A 19,673-nucleotide genomic window follows, 5' to 3' on the forward strand; every position below is an offset into this window, starting at 1 on the left:
CAACGTGACTTCCATTTTCAAGAAAGGTCGTAAGGAGGATCCGGGGAACTACAGGCCTGTTAGCCTGACCTTGGTGCCAGGGAAGGTTATGGAGCAGATTGTCTTGAGGGAGATCATGCAGCATGTGCAGGATGAGCGGGGATCAGGCCTAGCCAGCATGGGTTCATGAAGGGCAGGTCCTGCTTGACCAACCTGATCTCCTTCTATGATCTAGTGACCCATCTGGTGGATGAGGGAAAGGCTGTTGATGTGGTCTACCTAGACTTCAGCAAAGCCTTTGACACTGTCTCCCACAGCATTCTCCTGCAGAAGCTGGCAGCCAGAGGCTTGGATGGGTGCACTCTTGGCTGGGTAAGGAGCTGGTTGGAGGGCCAGGCACAGAGAGTGGTGGTGAATGGAGTCAAATCCAGCTGGCAACCGGTTGTGAGTGGTGTTCCCCAGGGGTCGGTGCTGGGGTCTGTCCTCTTCAATATCTTTATTGATGACCTCGATGAGGGCATCGAGTGCACCCTCAGTAAATTCGCAGATGACACCAAATTGGCTGGAAGTGTGGATCTGCCTGGGGGTAGCGAGGCCCTACAGAGGGATCTGGACAGGCTGGAGAGCTGGGCTGAAGCCAATGGGATGAGTTTCAACAAGGCCAAATGCCGGGTCCTGCACTTCGGCCACAACAACCCCAGGCGACGCTACAGGCTTGGGGCGGTGTGGCTGGAGGACTGTGTAGAGGAAATGGACATGGGGGTATTGATTGATGCTCGGCTGAACATGAGCCGACAGTGTGCCCAGGTGGCCAAGAAGGCCAATGGCATCCTGGCTTGCATCAGAAACAGTGTTGCAAGCAGGAGCAGAGAGGTGATTGTTCCCCTGTATTCAGCACTAGTGAGGCCGCACCTCAAGTTCTGTGTCCAGTTTTGGGCCCCTCACTGCAAGAAAGACATTGAGGCCCTGGAACGTGTTCAAAGGAGGGCTACAAAGCTGGTGAGGGGTCTGGAGCACAGGCCATATGAGGAGAGGCTGAAGGAGCTGGGAATGTTCAGCCTGGAGAAGAGGAGGCTCAGGGGAGACCTCACTGCTCTCTATAACTTCCTGAAGGGAGGCTGTAGTGAGCTGGGGGTCGGCCTCTTCTCTCGTGTCATTAGTGATAGGACAAGGGGGAATGGTTTCAAGCTACGGCAGGGGAGATTCAGACTGGACATTAGGAAGTATTACTTTTCAGAAAGGGTGGTCAGGCACTGGAATGGAATGCCCAGGGAGGTGGTGGAATCACCGACCCTGGGGGTGTTCAAGGAAAGGCTGGATGTTGTATTGAGGGACATGGTTTAGTGGGAGCTATTGGGAATAGGTGAATGGTTGGACTGGATGATCTTTTAGGTCTTTTCCAACCTTGGTGATTCTATGAGTCTATGATTTTGAGCACTTGTTTCACCCCAAGGGAAAAGCAGAGAACACCTCCATGCTTTGCCAGCCACTCAAAGCCCGCAGAAGGCGTAGTTCTGTGCAAGGCCTGGCATGAAACATTCCCCAAAGTGGCCAACACTCAGAGATGCCATGCAGCCTTCCCATTGGACATGGTTTGGGAAGCTCAGTTTGAGAAGATTTGAAAACCAGCTCTCAATTCCTAATGTCATTGCTTAAAACCTGTACTACACAGAAGTCCAAATGGAGAAGAAACACATTTGGTAGCATTGGACATTAGGAGCATTCAGTTCACACACACACACACACACACACACACACACACACACAAGTTACAAAACTCAGTTAGGCTTCTATATGGCTACTACTACAAGAGAAGGTTTCTTTCCATGACTATGAGGGCCTGAATGCTTGAGAATAAGAACTCAGAAGCCAGTAAGAAAATAAAAACCCTGAGGTTTCTTTGTATTAAAAACAAACAAACAAACAAAAAACCAACAAAAAAAACACAAGAACTGTGACCAAGGCCTCATGACTTCTGGATTCTTGGAGGTAGCAAACTTAGTAGTTCTGTGGCCTGTTGTGGACTGGGACTTGTATACATTTCTTTACATGTAGCTAACAGAAGTGTCACACAAGCCTTCCAACCCCTACACAGCCACACTGTACTGAAATGCTTCACTCCAAGCAGTCTGGGAAAAGCCAGGCTGCAACTTCTGCAGGAGGCATTACTGAATAACACATTGAGCTGTTTGCAGCAAGATCAGTCCCCTAACCAAAAGCAAAGGCTGAGTATCAGTCATACCCCATACACCAACCCACTGTGAGCAGCACAATGGAGACTTTCAGTCTGGCTTAGAGTGAAGCACAGAGAAAGCCAAAAGCATGGCTTTACATGTGCTACTCCACCTTTTAAAAAGGTGTAACTGTAGTGGCTTGCACTACTGGATGCCATCCTTCAGTACAAACACAGCTCCTATGTGTTCTTTGTGATCCCAGGAAGCAAGAAGTGGGGCTGAGACATTTGCTCTGCACTAAGTTCCAGGGCTCCTCACCTGCACTCAGTTATTACAACTCCATTTCCCACAGCCCGGCGCTCCCTGGAACGTGGTATGCTGTGCCTGCGAGTTGATAAGGCTGCTTTATGATCTATGGCAGTTGGTTTTAATTAAAGCTGCCTCCTCTGCATTGCTTTTAGTCTTGTGCAGACAGGAACACAAATGATTTCATCTTTGCCCATCTACCAGCTGCCAGGCTCACACTTATGGGCTGCCATTAATAAGGAAGCTTTTTCTACTGCTCCTGCTACTTCAAGTGGAGTCAGAGGAAGAAAAATAAGGAGAAGACATACAGCAACAGCAAACTAACCTTCCACTTCACTACACAGACTAAGCAGAATACTGATTAAGCACGTTACCTTCAAACCTCCCTGCTTGAGGAGCTCCTAGAAGCCGACAGCAGAGGGATAACGAGATGCCAGCACAACCAAGCTGCATGCAGTCACCTTCAGGGCAGCATACAGCATTCCATCTTCAAAGCAGCAATACAGCTCTTAGGCACAAAGACACTCTATTTCTTACTAATGGGACTCCATCCTTCATTCCTCCTGACAGCTTTCCAGGGGGATATATATTGATTGGAGGCTTAGTTATACCTGGGGTTACACTTCCACTCCTCCACCAGTGGGACCAAGCAGTTTGCAGGGTGCTGGAGGCATTAATGGAGCTTGCTCACCCTGACAAGTCTCACCTGGTTCACTCACTAACTACTAAGAGCCATGCTTTGGTTCAGGCCTGAGTTCTCAAGTCACAGCTGAATGCTATGCCATGGTTTGTGCCCAGTCCCTGATGCTCCTGACATACTGTCTGTCCTTCCTCCATTGATCTTGGCCATAACCACCACGGGGCTGTTAGGAACCTGCTGCTGTGGTGCTGTGGCCACTCAGCCCTACCACTTCACTCAAGCACACCAGCTCAGCACAGGCACCCTCAGCTACTGCCTTGTGCCTGCCCCTGTTGCTCTCTAATGGCCATCTCAAGTCCTGAACTAAGCACTGTGAAGCTTGGGCCCTCCATGAGCAGCCTGAGATTCAGAGGAGCCTCTGGGCCTGCAGGCAGGGGGAGTGTGGGTCCAGCTAGAATAAGCCCTGCAGCACCTTGAGTCTGGCTTGCCTTGGCACTCCAGCAAGATCTCTTGGTCTGGGAAGCTCATCTCCATATCTTCCATCTCAGACAGCTCCACATGCTACAAGGGACTCAAGGTGGGAAAACCCCAAGAAGGCTGGTGGATGTTGGGGGTCAGCGGCCATGCAGTTGAGGCAGAAGTAACATTTTGTGTCCCTGGTAGATAGTTTTTGCATAAAGATGAGCTCAAACCATAGTTTTGGTTGGCACAGAAATCCTATCTATCTTCTGTTCTTCTCACCTTTACACTGTTCAAGTGAGCCATATTTTCTTCAAAGCAACCTGAAAAAGGAAAAAGCATGAAACTGCTGACCCTGCATTCCAGGGAAGGAAGTCAAGCAGCTGGACTTTTGTTCTGTGGTCATACTTGGTAGAGACAATATTTAAGCTTTGTAGAACCAGCTCATTGATAGATGGTATTCTCATCAGAATAGGAGGCTGTGTTTTCCATGTAACTAATACAGCACACGGCAGGGCTGCTAGCAGCCTTCCTCAGCTGTCAGGTCATTTCTCCCAGCCTTCCTGTGCTGAGGGCTCTTAACATTTAGACTGGAGGCACCACAGCTACTGTCAACTCATGATTCCCTATTGAGGGTCATAGTGGTGGACATTGCTGTGCTGCAGAAGGGCTCAATTTGCCAGTTCCCCAACATTCTCAAGACATGTCATGCAGACACGTGAAACGAGGCACGTTAAGCTATTAAGTCTCAGGGAAATTTCTATGGCCACTTCAAGATAGCAGGCAGTTTCATCTCATCGTGTGGGATGTGCTGTGCAGAAGTTATTGTATGTCTCTAATGTTGTCATAGAAGCAAGAAGCATGGGGTGTTTTTTTGTACAGATCCACTTGGTACATCCCAAGCTGATACATTTGGTGTTTAGTTCCTTTCTCTGGAAGACAAAAATAGCAATCTCAATCCCGCTTGAACTTTTAGGATATCAGAGCACGCTGTGTTTTTTAAAAGAACCTGCAGTATCCATCTACAGTCAACAGACTTAAATTGCAGGGGGTAAATGGTTGCACCAGGCAAGGACACTGCTCAGTAGTTGGGACTGTTGATGAAGTTAGCTGACCTATTTGGAAATACCAAGTATTTTTAGAAATAATTTGTACATTTAGTTTTTAATGCAGAGGAAGAAAGAAAAAGGCTTTTCAAGAATACCACTGAGTGAGAACTTGGCTTGAACAAAAAAGCTGAACAAGCCCAGTTCCACGGTTGAATTTTGTTTTTCCATGAAAGGATCAAAAATCTCTTAAAACTGGGTTCAGCACCTAAACCTTTCCCCATCAGAGGAAACAAATACATTTACCTAAAGATAAGATTTTGGTCTGTGGCTATTTGGCTCAGTCCTTAATTTCACAGAACGTCCTCCAAGAAGGTCATGGCTTTGAGCTTGCTTTACCAAAGAGCCCTTTTGAAAGGGCTGAGTTATCAACTGTCTTAAACCTTTTTCCCAATGAATGTTCATCCATTCGTGTTTTCCTTCTTTGTCTGTTTAGTAATCGTGGTTCCCTGTGGAACCTGGTTAAAAGATAAGGCTCTTCAGGAGCTGGATCTGCAGGACGCAGGAGTGCTAATCCACTCTGTGAAGTGTACCTTGTGACACCCAGCTGGAAGACAGGGGCCTTCTGCCTAGGAATGAAACCCTCCAGCCTTTGCTCAAAGCTTGATTTCGTGATGACTCAAATGAGCATTTCTGCTAGCAGTCTAGCAGGAACTGCATATCGCGCTCGCTGTGTATCATAGCTGAAGGCTCAGAGCAGGGCGAGTTTTCCATAACATATGGAACTTCAATCTATGTTTATAGCAAGGCTTGTCATTTATGAGAACTCTCTTCTATGTAAAAGAAAAAACAACCACGCAGGAGATAAAGCACTATTCAAAGCTATCTCAGAAACGAATGTTTTTCTTCCCAGAGAAATTAAAGTCCAGAATAAATAGAAATGCCAGCCCAAACACAGGAATCCATGCAAAATTCATGTGAGTTGAGCTTCCTGGCTCCCTTCATTCTTTCTCATCAGGCTCCTTGTGTGAAAGCCTGAAAGCAAAGCGAGCAGCACCCAGCTGGTCCAACCTCCTTCACCTGGAACATCCTTCACCCTGCAGTCATGTCTCATAAGGGGCTGGATGGAGACACTGACCCTGCCTGCAGGTAAAGAACACTAGATGCAAGCATTTGCTTCAGGTTTTACATAACCAGGTATCGCAGTCTAGCACCAGCCCTCCTTCCGAGAGCCTCAGAAAGATTCTTGTGTTCCTCCCACATCGCTGCCACTGCTTGATGGTGTCTCAGCAGGCAGGTACTGAGCTGTGCAGTCCCTCGATGGACTCAGCCCGGAGAAGCCAGCAGCCCCCATTGCCTTCTCAGACAAGGTTCCCTGAGTAGTTCTGGTTTCTGCTGTCTCTTCCCATGCATCTCTGAACTTTCCCAACGTGTGCTGGGGCTGTGCTGGCAGCTCCATGCAACGCCAAAAAATCCAGCTCGCCCACAGGGCTCCTCATTCTCACTACAAACGAAACATCAGCCCCTGGGGGGAGGACCCGGGGCCTCCCATGTCCGGCTATGGGATCATGTACATCTGGGCTGAGTCATTTGCAGCAGCTTTGGGTGAATCCAAAGTCAGGTAAAGAGCTCTTGCTTTTGCCAGGGAAAAACAGATAGAGAATTTGGCTTGCGAGTACAGTTATTTCAGATGATCTAGCTAATACACATTGCACTTCCCTCTGATATAAAAGATTATGATCAGGGCTCTTGTGGAGTCATAAATTAAAAATGAAGCTTCAGGATATCGCTGTGCTCTCTGACAACAGTGGCTCTGAGGTGCTGCTGCAGGCAGGGCAGCTGACAAGCCTCCCACCACATGATCAGCATCAGCCACCCAGAGGGAAAGCAAGCTGCCATTTGGTAGCAAAACTGACTTCTTACTTACATGGACTAGCATCAACTACGTGCTGAAAGCAAAAGCCATGCACTTCAGCACATTCAAAAGATAGTTACAGCTCCTATTTTTGAAAACAAATGCTAAAAGTACTGTAAAAGACAAGTCAAATGGAGAGCAGAGAAAATCAGGCATGTTGTAAAGCGAATATTGTTACTGTATGCCCTTCCTTGGCAAGACAGGCCAGCAGGAACGCAGGTTCATTTGGACTTGCCTCCGGGAGAAAGGCTGTCAAAGACCACAACTGTTCTTCAAGTGCCAAACCAAGAATGTCATCATGGGTAAAACTCAATGGCATTGTTCAACACATCACTCTTGTCCTACCAGAAAATGCCAGATGGAAAGCAGAGGTTGTAGAGTCTACACCTGTGGAGGTATTCACGCACAGTCTGGACATGGTCCTGTATAGCACACTCCTGACGCTGCTTCAAACAGGAGGGCTGCATCTCCTGCAGAGTTCTTCGGCCGCAACTATTCTCCTGTTTGGTCAGCTTTACTGGTCTCATTTCATCCTCCTCTTGAAAACACCATCGTAACTTTCTTGGAAGGAATTGCTAACACTTTTAAGTAGCATATGGGCATGCTTTCACATCATTTTGACTAAGAAGGAAAAATCTTGCCTCCAAGATTCCGTAAGTGTGCTCCACTTCTCTGGCCCTTAATCATAGAATCATAGAATGGCCTGGGTTGAAAAGGATCACAACGCTCATCTAGTTTCAAGCCCTCTGCTTTGTGCAGGGTTACCAACTACCAGACCAGGCTGCCCAGAACCACATCCAGAGCCTGGAAATCAAAGCCCTTGCTGAAGAGCTGTTTAGTTCGCAGTTCAATTTTCTGTATTATTTTCACAAACTAACGTCCCAATTTTTTGATCATCCCATGTGTCTGGCTGAGAGTACGGGTGGCAGAAGGCAGAAATCAAGGAAGGCTAAAGCCAAGTATGGGAGAATGAGAAACAGAGTCATGAAGTTACCTCGGGTTGTTGTCACATCCATTGTTATACACTACAACAACCTCCTGCAGACTAATGAGCACATGTCCTATTAATTCTGCAGTCACCACAAGGAAAATAAAAAGCTTTGGAAGGGTCTCAGTTTCGAGCCAATTTTATATCATGGAGTATTTTTGGCCAGTACTTCTCATTCAGGTCCTTCTCAGAGCTGTTGTTAAGGCAGAGGTTATTTTCATAGACAATGGTCTCTCCATGGTGCCTGTGGCCCACATTCTGGCTGATAAAAAGCACAGTTCATGCCTCTGTTTTCATTCATTTGATTTGCTCTGCAACAACACCTGCATGGCCTGATCAGAGCCATGCTGGGCTGGGTGCCATACACATCAATGAGAAAGAGCATACATTTATTTTTTTTTCTGCAAAAGTGACCCTGAGAATCTGAACCCACATCAGTTGTGCAATTATTTAAAAATGCAATCTAAACTCATCATAAAGGGATAAAAAATAAACACTGCACCATGGACCTGCACAGTGGAGCTTTGTTTCCACCCTTTACCTTTGTCCAACCTCCTGAAGGATCTGGTTCTTTGAAACCTTCCCTGTAGCCTGCCTGGCTGTGGGCCCTTCCATGTAATATATTTTATAGATTTCATGAAAGCACAGAAAAACGCTCCTTCCAGGCTACTGGAAGTCAAAAGGTGAGGTTACCTGCTTCACTGCAAAGCTGCTCCCTGTCCTCTCCCCATAACTCCTTTCCGCATCTGCAGCCCTGAAGATCAGCTCACTGCCTCTCCGCACTGCTTAGGCTGGTTCTCATGGGCCTGGCTTTGCTCATGCTCCCTTTGCCAGGCAGCCTGTCAAACCATGAGCAACGTTTTGTTTTATAAAACACATTTTTGCAAGCATTCCTGTACCTTTCAGGCATCATTCTGACCTGGTGGGAGTTAGATCAGGGTCAGGGTAAAGTGAGTTCAGCAGGGCCAGAATTAGCTAGATAGCTGTTTAAGCAAAAAATATATATTTGGGCAACCTAATTAAAGACTATATTCAATCATGTTTAAACATCAAATTATTTTTTTTTTCAGAAAACTTGTTTTTTTTTAATGATATTGAGGCTTCTGTCATTGTTCTGCAAAGACAGCCAACTTAGTGCTAATTAACTGCACTTGGAGTCACACTACATCACCTCAAGCATACAAAAACAATGAGCAGCGTATAAAGAAAGAGCTACTGTTAAAATTCACATTCTGAGCTTCAAACTTAAAGATTTCCACAGGACTAAGAGGTCACTCCGCTGGCTATATTTATCTCCTTAAAATTAACAGAAAGGAAAAAATAGGCCTTTCCACCCTTCAACTGGAACATAAGGTCAGGATCACAAGTGGTGCTGGCGGGGCTGGGGGTCTGGCTGTGTCTGCAGCTTCATGGAGCTCACGCAATCACCAGCAAAACACAGGCATTGAGCTTGGCTCCAGTACACTGCATGGAGGAGGCTGGAAAACAGTATTCCTCCACGTGCTGAGTCATCTCCCTCTTACAGGCAAAGTCTTGATGAGATTAAAAAAAAAAAAAGTTGCAGAAATGTGCTCAGTCTTTCCTGTCACTTCCCGGCATGTGAAAGTCAAAAACAGCAGGAGAAAAAAAACCTCCCCATTTGTTTCCAGAAACCCTGAGCATCCCCTTCAGGGATTTGAAATCTGGGAGTGACTCAGAGGGTCTCCTTTAAAACAGCACTTGTTGCACTTCCAGATATTTCAGCGATCTGAGAAGCTGCTAGCAGGAAATGGACAAACTATCATTTTAAGCCATGCCCCTACCAAGGGATCTGTCCTGACCTCTCTCTGCAGGTGTAATGGCTATTACTAGCCATGGTGGGATCTGCATAAGTGCAGAAAGGAGAATAAATGCTTGTGCTGTTTCAGTATTCTTGCTCTCCTCTTGCAGGACTGATGCTAGCCCACCTCTGGAGGGAAATCAGAACAACATCCACTGGAGCAGAATGTCCCTGTGTTCCCAGCCTCTGGTGTTCCTGCCCTCTGGGCATCCTTGCCTCCAGGCATCCTTGCCCTCTGAGTGTCTCTGTCACTGGCAATCCATGCCTTCAGGTCTCCCTGCCTCCAGGTCTCCCTGCCTCCAGGTCTCCCTATCTCAGGGTGTTCCTGCCCTCCTGGTGTCCCTATTCTCTTGGTGTCCCAGTCTCCATGTGCCCCTGCCCTCTGGGTGTCTCTATCTCCGTGTGTCTGCATATATGCACGCCAGCAGCATCATGCTGTAACAACACTTGACATGGTGCTTGTGAAGGAGGCAACTGTGAGCTTATTCATTATTTCTACACATAGCCAAGGACTCCAAAAGGTCTGGCAAACTAACCAGGAATCAGTGTGGCATCCCACGTCCACATAGCATCCTTCTGTCTTTTGTGTGCACTTGGAAACCTCTCCAAGGGCTGGGGTTGGGGCTGGGGTTGGGACCTTAAGAGCTCCCCAGGGTTCAGCTTTTTACTGCTCCTGTGGGCTGTTTTCCTGCACTGGGACCATCCACCAGGAAAAGCATCAAAGCAGACTTAGCTGGAGAGCAAATAGCAGCTTAGAGCAAACTCAAGCCAGCACTCTACAAAGGGTTATTTCTGTCTCTCTAATCAGAGCCTTTGTTTAGGCAATTCAAGCACCCTTACTGCTAGAACAACTGACAATGAAGCTATTAGAAAGTCAATCCTTTCCAATTTATCTTCTAGAAAGTCAATCTTTCTAGTTTATTTTGCAATCTGAATGCCCAGTTAAATTATTTCAATAACTCAAAAATATGTGAAATACCTTAATATTCCTGTATGGGCACCTGAAAGAGTTAATAAATATGAAGATTTATATCCCACAGGCATAACATATTCCCAAAGGTGCAAAGAATCCCAAAGAGTTAAACAAGTCAGAAGTCCTACAGTGCTATTTCATAAGAGAATGAGAATCATAGAATCCTAAAATTGGGTGAGCTGGAAGGGACCCTTAAAAGCCATCTGGCCCATCCCCCCTGCAGTTCACAGCTTCATCAGGTGCTCAGAGCCCATCCAGCTGTGGGCTGCAGTGGGGCAGCAGCTCCCCTGGGGCTGCAGGGCAGGCTCCTGAGTTTGAACAGAATGTTTTTCTGCCGATGGAAAATTCTGTGGCAAAAGCAGACAGAGAGGGAGAAACCACTTTGACTTCAGTTCTTCTCTATGCATGCTAAACTTAGAAACAGGACTTAGACACATAATTTAGAAAACCAAGATAAAAATGAAGCCAGCTGCTCTTCCCCGCCAGCTCCATGTAACAATCCTGTTTACATTTCATGTGTTCTCCCAGTGCTTATTCTTATGATGATGGCTTCCCAGGAAGCTGCATGGATAGAGTGCTGTGTCCTGAGTGCAGCCTGTCACGGCTAAGCCATGAAACTTGCCGAGTGTAATTTCTGACTGTGCAATGTATCTTCTCCGAGCCAGATTCAAAGGCTGCGGAATGAGAAAAGAAAGAATAGGATGTGAACTGTCAAGTACCGTCAGACAGACTTTGGTGACTGGTAGTATCCATAATGCAGAGTGGAAAGGACTTGGATGGTCATTTTGCCAAGGTTTTCGGACAAGACAACACCAGGAGATGCTGAAGTTGAAGGTCCTGAGACTCCAAAGAAGCTGTGATTTCTGTGCCACGGTGAGAATTATATCCCTAATTTGATCTCAGTCTAAAGCACGGCGAAATGGATGCTGCCCTCTCATCACACCCTGTGCTGGTTCTAGCTGATGGCTCTGGATAATTCAGTAGAAGGGTCCTCTCCTGCAGCCAGCACTCAGACACAGGCCCATTGGATGGATTACAAAAAACAGAAGCCAGAATGTAGAATCAGTGTATTGATGTATGTGTTTAAGAAATCCTTTTATTGCTAATGACTCTGAAGGGGAGAGAAAGGGAACAAAGGCTGAAACATGGTCTCCAGGCTGAAACATGGTCTCCACTAGACAGTGGGCTCATTCTAAGAAGACTGTAGCAACCCAGACTGAAACCTTACTAAGAAATGTTGCTGTTCAGGCCTCTGGCTGCAGGGAGTGCCTGAGCCTACTTCTGCCCAGGGAGAGTGGCAAGGACTTAACCTGTGCAAGGTGTGAGCAGGTGGACGAGATGTTCAGCCTGGTGGTGGAGCTCAAGGATGAGATGCAGAGGCTTAGGACCATCAGGGAGTGTGAGCGGGAGATCGACTGGTGGAGTGACTCACTGGCTTACCTGAGGGAAGGGCCCTAGGAAAAAAAAAAAGTTGGTGGACCCCCTACCCTGTCATAGTCTGACAGACCTCACTGATGAGAAAGGTTGGAAAAGAGTCCCGACTCGGTGTCACAAGAGACACCCCCGCCTGCCTAGCCCGCTTCCACAACTCCCCCTTAACAGGTTCCAGATGCTGGAAGTTGAAGAGGAAGTGACTGAAGAGGTGATGGAGGATCAGCCTAGGAGAGAGCCCAGGGCGAAGTGGCCATCCCCACGCCTTGAGACTGCCTCTGATAGTAAAGAAAGAAGGGTGGTCACAGTGGGTGACTCCCTTCTCAGAGGAACGGAGGGCCCCATACGCAGACCTGACCCAGGCCGCTGGGAAGTGTGCTGCCTTCCTGGGGCTCGGGTCAGGGACATAACCAGGCAACTCCCAAAGCTGGTTAGGTCATCTGATTATTTTCCTCTACTTAGTTCAGGTGGGCAGTGATGAAATCACTCAGACAAGCCTACGCATGATGCAAAAAGATTTCAGGGGTTTAGGGCAATTAGTCCAAGGAGTGAGAGCTCAAGTGGTCTTCTGCTGTATACCTTCAAGGGCAGTGAGGGAATCTGAGCGGGATCGAAAAGCACAAGCAATGAATAATTGGCTCGGAGGCTGGTGTTGAGCCAGAAATTTTGGGTTCTTTGATCATGGGGAAGTTTACTCGGCCCCTGGCCTGCTGTCTGCCTGTGGAATTCACCTATCTCGAAGGGGGCAGCGAATACTAGCGCAGGAACTAGCGGGGCTTATTGAGAGAGCTTTAAACTAGCTATGAAGGGAGAAGGGGACAAAACAGGCCTCTCAAGAGATGAGCCTAGGGGAAAGATGCTTGAGCAGGGGGTGAGGCAGATGACTTATCTGAAATGCGTCTATACCAATGCACGCAGCATGAGCAACAAGCAGGAAGAGTTGGAAATGATTGTGAGTCAGGCTAATTATGACCTTGTTGCTATTTCCGAAACATGGTGAGACCACTCCCATGACTGGAGTGCTGAGATAGATGGCTACAAGCTCTTCAGAAGGGAGAGACGAGGAAAGAAGGGTGGTGGTGTGGCCCTTCATATTAAAGACTGTTTCGATGTAGAAGAGCTTGGGGTTGGGAATGATAAAGTGGAGTGTCTATGGGTAAGGATCAGGGGGAGGGCCTGTAGGGGTGGCATCTTGGTGGGGGTCTGTTATAGACCGCCTAATCAGAACGAAGAGTTGGATGAGGCATTCTATGAGCAGCTCACAGAAGTCATGCGATTACCAGCACTTGTTCTGATGGGAGACTTCAACTTCCCTGATATATGTTGGAAATATAATACAGCGCAGAGGAAGCAGTCCAGGAGGTTTATAGACTGTGTGGAAGATTGTTTCCTTATGCAACTGGTAGGAGAACCTACCAGGGGCAGTGCCCTGCTGGACCTGGTCTTCGCTAACAGAGAAGGACTGGTGGGAGAAGTGAAGGTTGGGGACTGTCTTGGGCAGAGTGACCACAGAATTGTAGAATTCTCCATTCTTGGGGATGTCAAAAGAGTGACCAGCAAAACTACCTTCTTGAACTTCCAGAGGGCGGACTTTGATCTGTTCAGGGCGCTTGTAGCACGGGTCCCTTTGGAGTCACTTCTCAAGGGTAAAGGGGCCCAGGAAGCCTGGACGCTCCTCAAGACCGAAATCTTAAAGGCATAAGAACAGGCTGTCCCTGAGCAGCAAGGTTGGGTTCTTTAAGCTGGTTTTCTACACAAGATGAAAATCAGGAAGTATCCCAGCAGCTCTCTGAGACAGCCGAGATCACGCCTGCTTCAGGCAGCGGTGAGCAGAGGCAGGGAGAAATACCGAGTGGGTGCACCGTGGAATCCTCTGAACCCTTCAGACAACAGCTTTTCTGTGTAAAGTACATGGTGACATGATTACAACATTACAACGTTACCACCAAAACTGCCGTAACATTCCCCCAATGAGGCTCTTCAAAGTACTGTGAGAGACAGCGTCAAACGCTTTACTAAAATCAAGGTCAACCACAGCCACTGCTTTACTATCATCTTTCCACCTGATTATGTCTTCATAAAAGGCTATCAGTTTGGTTAAGCATGACTTCCCCATGGTGAAGCCATGTTGACTGCCTCTGATGATCCTCTTATCCTTGATATGCCGTTGTCCTGGTGATTTCTCTGATCCGGGCTCCAGATATACTGCAGATTTCCCTATGGGGGTCCACTTTGCATACTGGGCCCTTTTTCTCTTCAGGAGCAAGTCACCAACAACTAGAACCCTTCTCTTCCTCCTTGTGGAAGAGGTTGTCATACTGCTGGGAGGCCTATTCAACTGAGGTAAGACTTTGGGAGCAGGTTGCCTATCCTCCTTTTGGACAGCCAGTCCTTCCTGCAGGATGCATCCCTGTTCTGCAATGGTAACTGGGGAGGTAGGGGAGGTTGGGAGCGCATTCGTCTGAGGTTGACCCCAGTCTCTGAGGTCCCCCCCTGCTGCTTGGTGACAAGAGGGGAGGAGATCCTCCAATTTACCTGGGCCCTCAGCCTGTTTCCTCTCTTTTGGGGGATGAGCAGATCATTCACCTGTTCACATCTGATACATGTGTTGTCTCTGCTCCCCTCCTTTGCAAGTGCCAGGCTCCAGCATTCCCTCCCAAACTGTGACAGGACAATGATTTTTCAGCCAGGCTGTCAACCAAGCAACAACCAAGCAGAACTCATTTTAAAATGTGCATTTTTGTCCCTAAATGCAGTCCTTGATCTGGTGTACTGGATAGATGGGCTTAGTGTTAATCTGAACCTCTGATTGATCACCTGAGGCAAGCAATGAGTCAGCCACAGGAGCACAGGTGAGGGCAATTTACCTGTGCTGCTGAAAGGAGCCTGGCTTTACCTCTCCTAGACCCATTTAAGAGCTGTCTGGCAGTGGGGAAGCGTCTCTTCTGGAGATCCACTCTACTGGAGTTTTCTAGATGTGTCCAGGATATGGGTGAGTGTACCTATCATTTCTGTTTTTTGCTTTGGTGTGGTAACTCTGTAGTCGAACTCTCTGCTCTACCATAACATCTGTATATTCATTAATTGTACATCAGTGAGTCAGGCAGGCCAAATATACTAATTTTAAAGCATGGCCTTCCTATGGAATTTCTTTAAATGGGTCAAGGGGGAGAACATTACCCCCCCCCCTAGATAAAATGATTCCAGGGCAGATCCCAGGATTTGCAGGATCTCCCTATTATGAACTTGCTGTTATTATTGAAAAATGGGGTCCCTTATGTGTTGTGGGAAATATCTCCCTGTATCACATGGCAGATTACTTTTAGGGACTTAGCAAAGATATAATGATCACAAAAGAAAGACAATTGGCTGCTTCCACGATGGCAATATTAAATGCTTTAAGTCATGTGGAAATGAGGAATAATACTTTAGACAATGAAAACCAACTTTTGAAAGATCATATTGAAACACTGGGGCAAGAACTTGGCATGTTAACAGGGAAGAAACTGATTCTGCATCTTCCAATAGGTCAAGTTTGTAACATTTCAATAGGCAATGATCAGACTCCTGAATCAACAGACTTCGTTGATCAGGAAAATAAAAAATCTAAATTAGATCTCAAATCTCCAATTTTGACAGATCCACTAGAAGTCCATCCTGTCATAACTCAGAACAAAGAAAGTACAGGACAGACCAGCAGGGGTGCTGCCTGATCAGTGGCCCCCTGCCCAGACTCATTTGCACATAACAGCCTGGCCATACATGGCAATGGAAATTGATGGATTTAGTACAGCGATTTTGGGAGAAGCCTAGAGAAAGTGTGCCAGCTTGGTTATTAAGACCTTGGTTATTAAGGGATTCTGGGACGGAAAATGTTTTGGTGGATGGCCCAGAAATAGCCAAGTTGGCTGCCATGACTGTCCATCCTACTCTCAGGCAGAGGTTATATGCAGGTAATCGATATCTTAATGAAAGCCATTCTGTAATAGAATGGTTAATGTCGGCTGCCATATGGTATGGCCAAATAAATCTGATATACTGCTACATACAGGGATGTGATCCTCCATGGAGGACCTTCAAAATTATATCCGCAAACTAGGTATAAGGGAAGCAATTTATGAAGATATATTTGATGGCCCTAATATGGTCAAATTCTCAGCAGGGATGAGAGACTTAATTTGACAGCAAGCTCCCTCTCATTTATATGGTACTTTGGTCTCTACATTAAATCCCTTGGTGGCCTCAGAAGGTGTAGTCCAGCAGGCTGCCCAGTTAGTGGCTGACCTAGAAGAAACAGAACGCCTGCAGACCAGGCGCAACATTCGGACATTAGAAGAAGCTGAGGTCCTGCTGGTGACTAAAACCAAAATGCTGGCTACTCAAGCTCCTCAATCGGGACCCATAAGGGTTTCCTGAAAACCAATGTTTAATGACTTAATTTGGGCTGGGGTCCAATTTGCTAAGATTGACCGCCAGCCCAACTATGTTCTTCTCCAGCTTTGGAGACAACTAAAGGACAATCAAAAATTTCAGAACTACCCTAAGAAACCAAGGGTAAGGGTTATGGAGAGAATACCAACAATGACATGGAACCTAGAAGATTTTGTTATTCCTAGTAAGGAAAAAAAAAAAAGCCACCTCGGGCCACAATGCCTGAGCCGCCCGAAGCAAAAGAATTGGCCATAGCACAATTCATGGTGTGACAAGGGATGCTAGTCCCCCTAGGGCCTCCAGATGGCCTATGTAGAATTAACGATTTATTGGTCCTGAAAAAATATTCAGAGTTATGGCATTAGTAGACACCGGAGAAGAGACATCAGTTATCTATGGAGATCCAACCCACTTTGATGGAGAAAGAGTGATGATTGGTGGATTTGGAGGACAGACTATTCCTGTCACCCAAACATGGTTGAAACTGGTGGTTGGGCATCTCCCACCCTGGGACTATAAGGTATCTATTGCCCCAGTCCAGAAATACATCTTGGGCATAGATATTCTATGGTGTATGGCTCTCCAGACAATCATGGGAGAGTTCAGACTTCAACAGAGATGCATCAGTATCTGGGTGATGCAGACAATATTAAGAGGCCATGTGAAACATGGGCCTATTTGCATGCTGAAACTGTGCCGGATTACTAATGTAAGACAGACTCCCGGGTGGGCAGGATGCAATATTGAAAATGGTGCAAGAATTAGAAAAAGTGGGCATTATAAGACCTGCACACAGCCCATATACTTCCCCCATATGGCCAATGTGAAAGTTGGATGGCACATGGAGAATCACAGGGAATTAAATAAGGTCACGCCGCCTATTTGTGCAGCCGTACCCAATATTGCCTCCCTAATGGACACATTAAGTAGGGAGATAAAAACCTATCATTGTGTCCTAAATCTAGCAAAAGCGTCCTTCTGTATCCCAATTGCTGAGGAATCGCAAAATCAGTTTGCATTTACATTGGGAGGCAGGCAGTGGACCTTTCAGGTCTTGCCACAGGGGTACGTGCATTCACCCACGTACTGTCACAATCTAGTGGCATGTGACCTGGCTGACTGGAAAAGACCTGATGATGTTAACCTATATCATTATATTGATGATCTTCTGCTGACATCTGACTCACTGGAGGCAGCAGGGCAGGCAGTGGATTCATTAACCGCCTATTTACAACAGAGGGGATGGGCTATAAATCCCCAAAAGGCGCAAAGTCCAGGCCTGTCTGTAAAATTCCTGGGGGTAGTTTGGTTAGGAAAGACCAAAGTACTACCCAGTGCTGTCAAAGATAAGGTTCAGGCGTTCCCAGTCCCTACAACATTGAAGCGGCTGCAAGAGTTTCTAGGTATATTGGGTTACTGGCGTTCCTTTATACCTCACCCAGCGCAGCTGCTAAGGCCACTGTACAGACTCAAAAAAGGGGCAACTATGGGATTGAGGGAAAACAGAACAGGACACTTTCCAACAGGCAAAGCTGGCAGTTAAACAAGCCCAGGGTATATTTGGGTATATTTAATCCTACCCTCCCAGCTGAATTGGAAGTTCATGTCACTCAAGATGGCTTTGGTTGAGGCCTGTGGCAACGCCAGAGTTCTGTTCGGATCCCCATTGGTTTCTGGTCTCAGGTCTGGCATGGAGCAGAAGAAAGATACAGTATGATTGGAAAACAGTTATTGGCTGCCTATTCAGCATTACAGGCAGTAGAGCCAGTAATTCAAACAGCTGAAGTTTTAGCGAAGACCACTCTGCTGATTCAGGGATGGGTGAAAGATCTGACCTACCTTCCTAAGACAGGGGTGGCCCAAGCACAAACAGTGGCACGATGGGTCGCCTATCTCAGCCAAAGGAGCAGTCTGTCTTCATCACCCTTGAAAGAAGAACTCCAGAAGATCCTAGGCCCAGTGACGTATCACAGTGGTGCACTAAAAGAAATACTGGTCACTCCACCAGAGAAGAGTCCTGTTCAGGAGGGAAAATATCCTATCCTTGAAGATGCCTGGTACACAGATGGGTCCAGCAAGGGCAACCTGAGTAAGTGGAGGGCAATAGCATACCATCCTTTTACTGAGACAATCTGGTTTGATGAGGGAGATGGTCAGAACAGCCAATGGGCAGAACTATGAGCCGTGTGGATGGTTATAACCAAGAAATCCACTGATGATATCCTGAACATCTGTACAGACAGTTGGGCTGTGTACCGGGGGCTCACTCTGGATTGCACAGTGGGCCACCCAGGAATGGACTATCCACACCCGACCGATCTGGGGCAAAGACATGTGGTTAGATATATGGAATGTGGTCAAACACAGGACTGTACGTGTCTACCATGTTTCTGGTCATCAGCCCCTACAGTCACCGGAAAACGATGAAGCCGACACACTGGCCTGAGTTCGATGGATTGAGAATTCACCATCTCAGAACATCGCCCTCTGGTTACATCAGAAGCTACGGCATGCTGGACAAAAGACAATGTGGGCAGCTGCTAAAGCATGGGGACTGCCCATACAACTATCTGACATCGTCCAGGCATGCCAGGATTGTGACGCTTGCTCTAAGATGAGACCAAGATTGTTGCCTGAAACAACAGCCCATCTTGCTAGAGGATACAATCCTCTCCAGCAATGGCAGGTCGATTACATTGGGCTTGGTCTGAGGGGGAGAGAGATGCCCTGACCTGCATTGACACTGCAAGTGGACTATTGCAGGCCTATCCAGTACTGAGAGCAAACCAGGCATATACCATCAAGGCATTCACTAAATTGATGTCTGCCTACAGGACACCTCGAGTCATCGAGAGTGACCAAGGGATTCATTTTACTGGTGCAATGATACAGTGCTGGGCAGAAAAAAATAACATTGAATGGTGATTCCACCTGCCATATAACCCAGCAGGGGCAGGCCTCATTGAATGTTATAACAGTATTCTTAAGGCTGCCCTGAAGACAGACTCCCAGTCCCAGTGGAAAAGACTATGAAACCTTGTGGGACCTGAATGAAAGATCCCAAGATGGCAGACCCAGTGCCCTGAGAATGCTGCAGACAACATGGGCCACCCTGCTTAGGATCCAAATTACGGGCACTGATCATCAGGTAAGACCCCAGATTGGTAATGAAAATAATCTTCTGCTCCCTGCCCCTGAGAATTTAGATCCAGCCACCTGCAGAATAAAATAGCCCTGGAAGGTGCAGGTACATCACCCAAGTGATGTGGCCTACTTGCACACTGGGGGAGATTGTTGGAGGCAGGAGGCTCAGTAGTCCCTCCATTAATAGGTACATGGCCTGCTGATATTGTGGTCAACACTCCGATCTTTGTTGCTAAAGGGGCCCCCATCATGTCCCTGTGGCAGATCAGGACACCTCCTTTGGTGCCTGATATTATTGTGTAGCTACAGACATCTGGCCAGAAGGTGTGGTACAGGCGGCCAGGATGTGCCCCAGTACAAGCAGAAGT

The 19,673-nt window shown here is 47.1% G+C and overlaps 1 protein-coding gene across 1 annotated transcript in view; it reads left to right on the forward strand.

Annotated features, from left to right (window-relative positions):
* The first annotated feature begins 448 nt into the window (after positions 1-448).
* Positions 449-19,673, forward strand: part of LOC128072182 (uncharacterized) — a 406,177-nt gene continuing 386,952 nt past the window's right edge. Inside the window, exon 1 of the mRNA XM_052665711.1 lies at positions 449-852. Coding sequence (XP_052521671.1) covers positions 625-852 — 228 coding nt within the window. The 5' untranslated portion in view covers positions 449-624. The remainder of the gene's footprint in view (positions 853-19,673) is intronic.

Source organism: Tympanuchus pallidicinctus, unplaced genomic scaffold (assembly GCF_026119805.1).
Source record: "Tympanuchus pallidicinctus isolate F22 unplaced genomic scaffold, pur_lepc_1.0 scaffold7, whole genome shotgun sequence".
Classification (NCBI taxonomy): domain Eukaryota; kingdom Metazoa; phylum Chordata; class Aves; order Galliformes; family Phasianidae; genus Tympanuchus; species Tympanuchus pallidicinctus.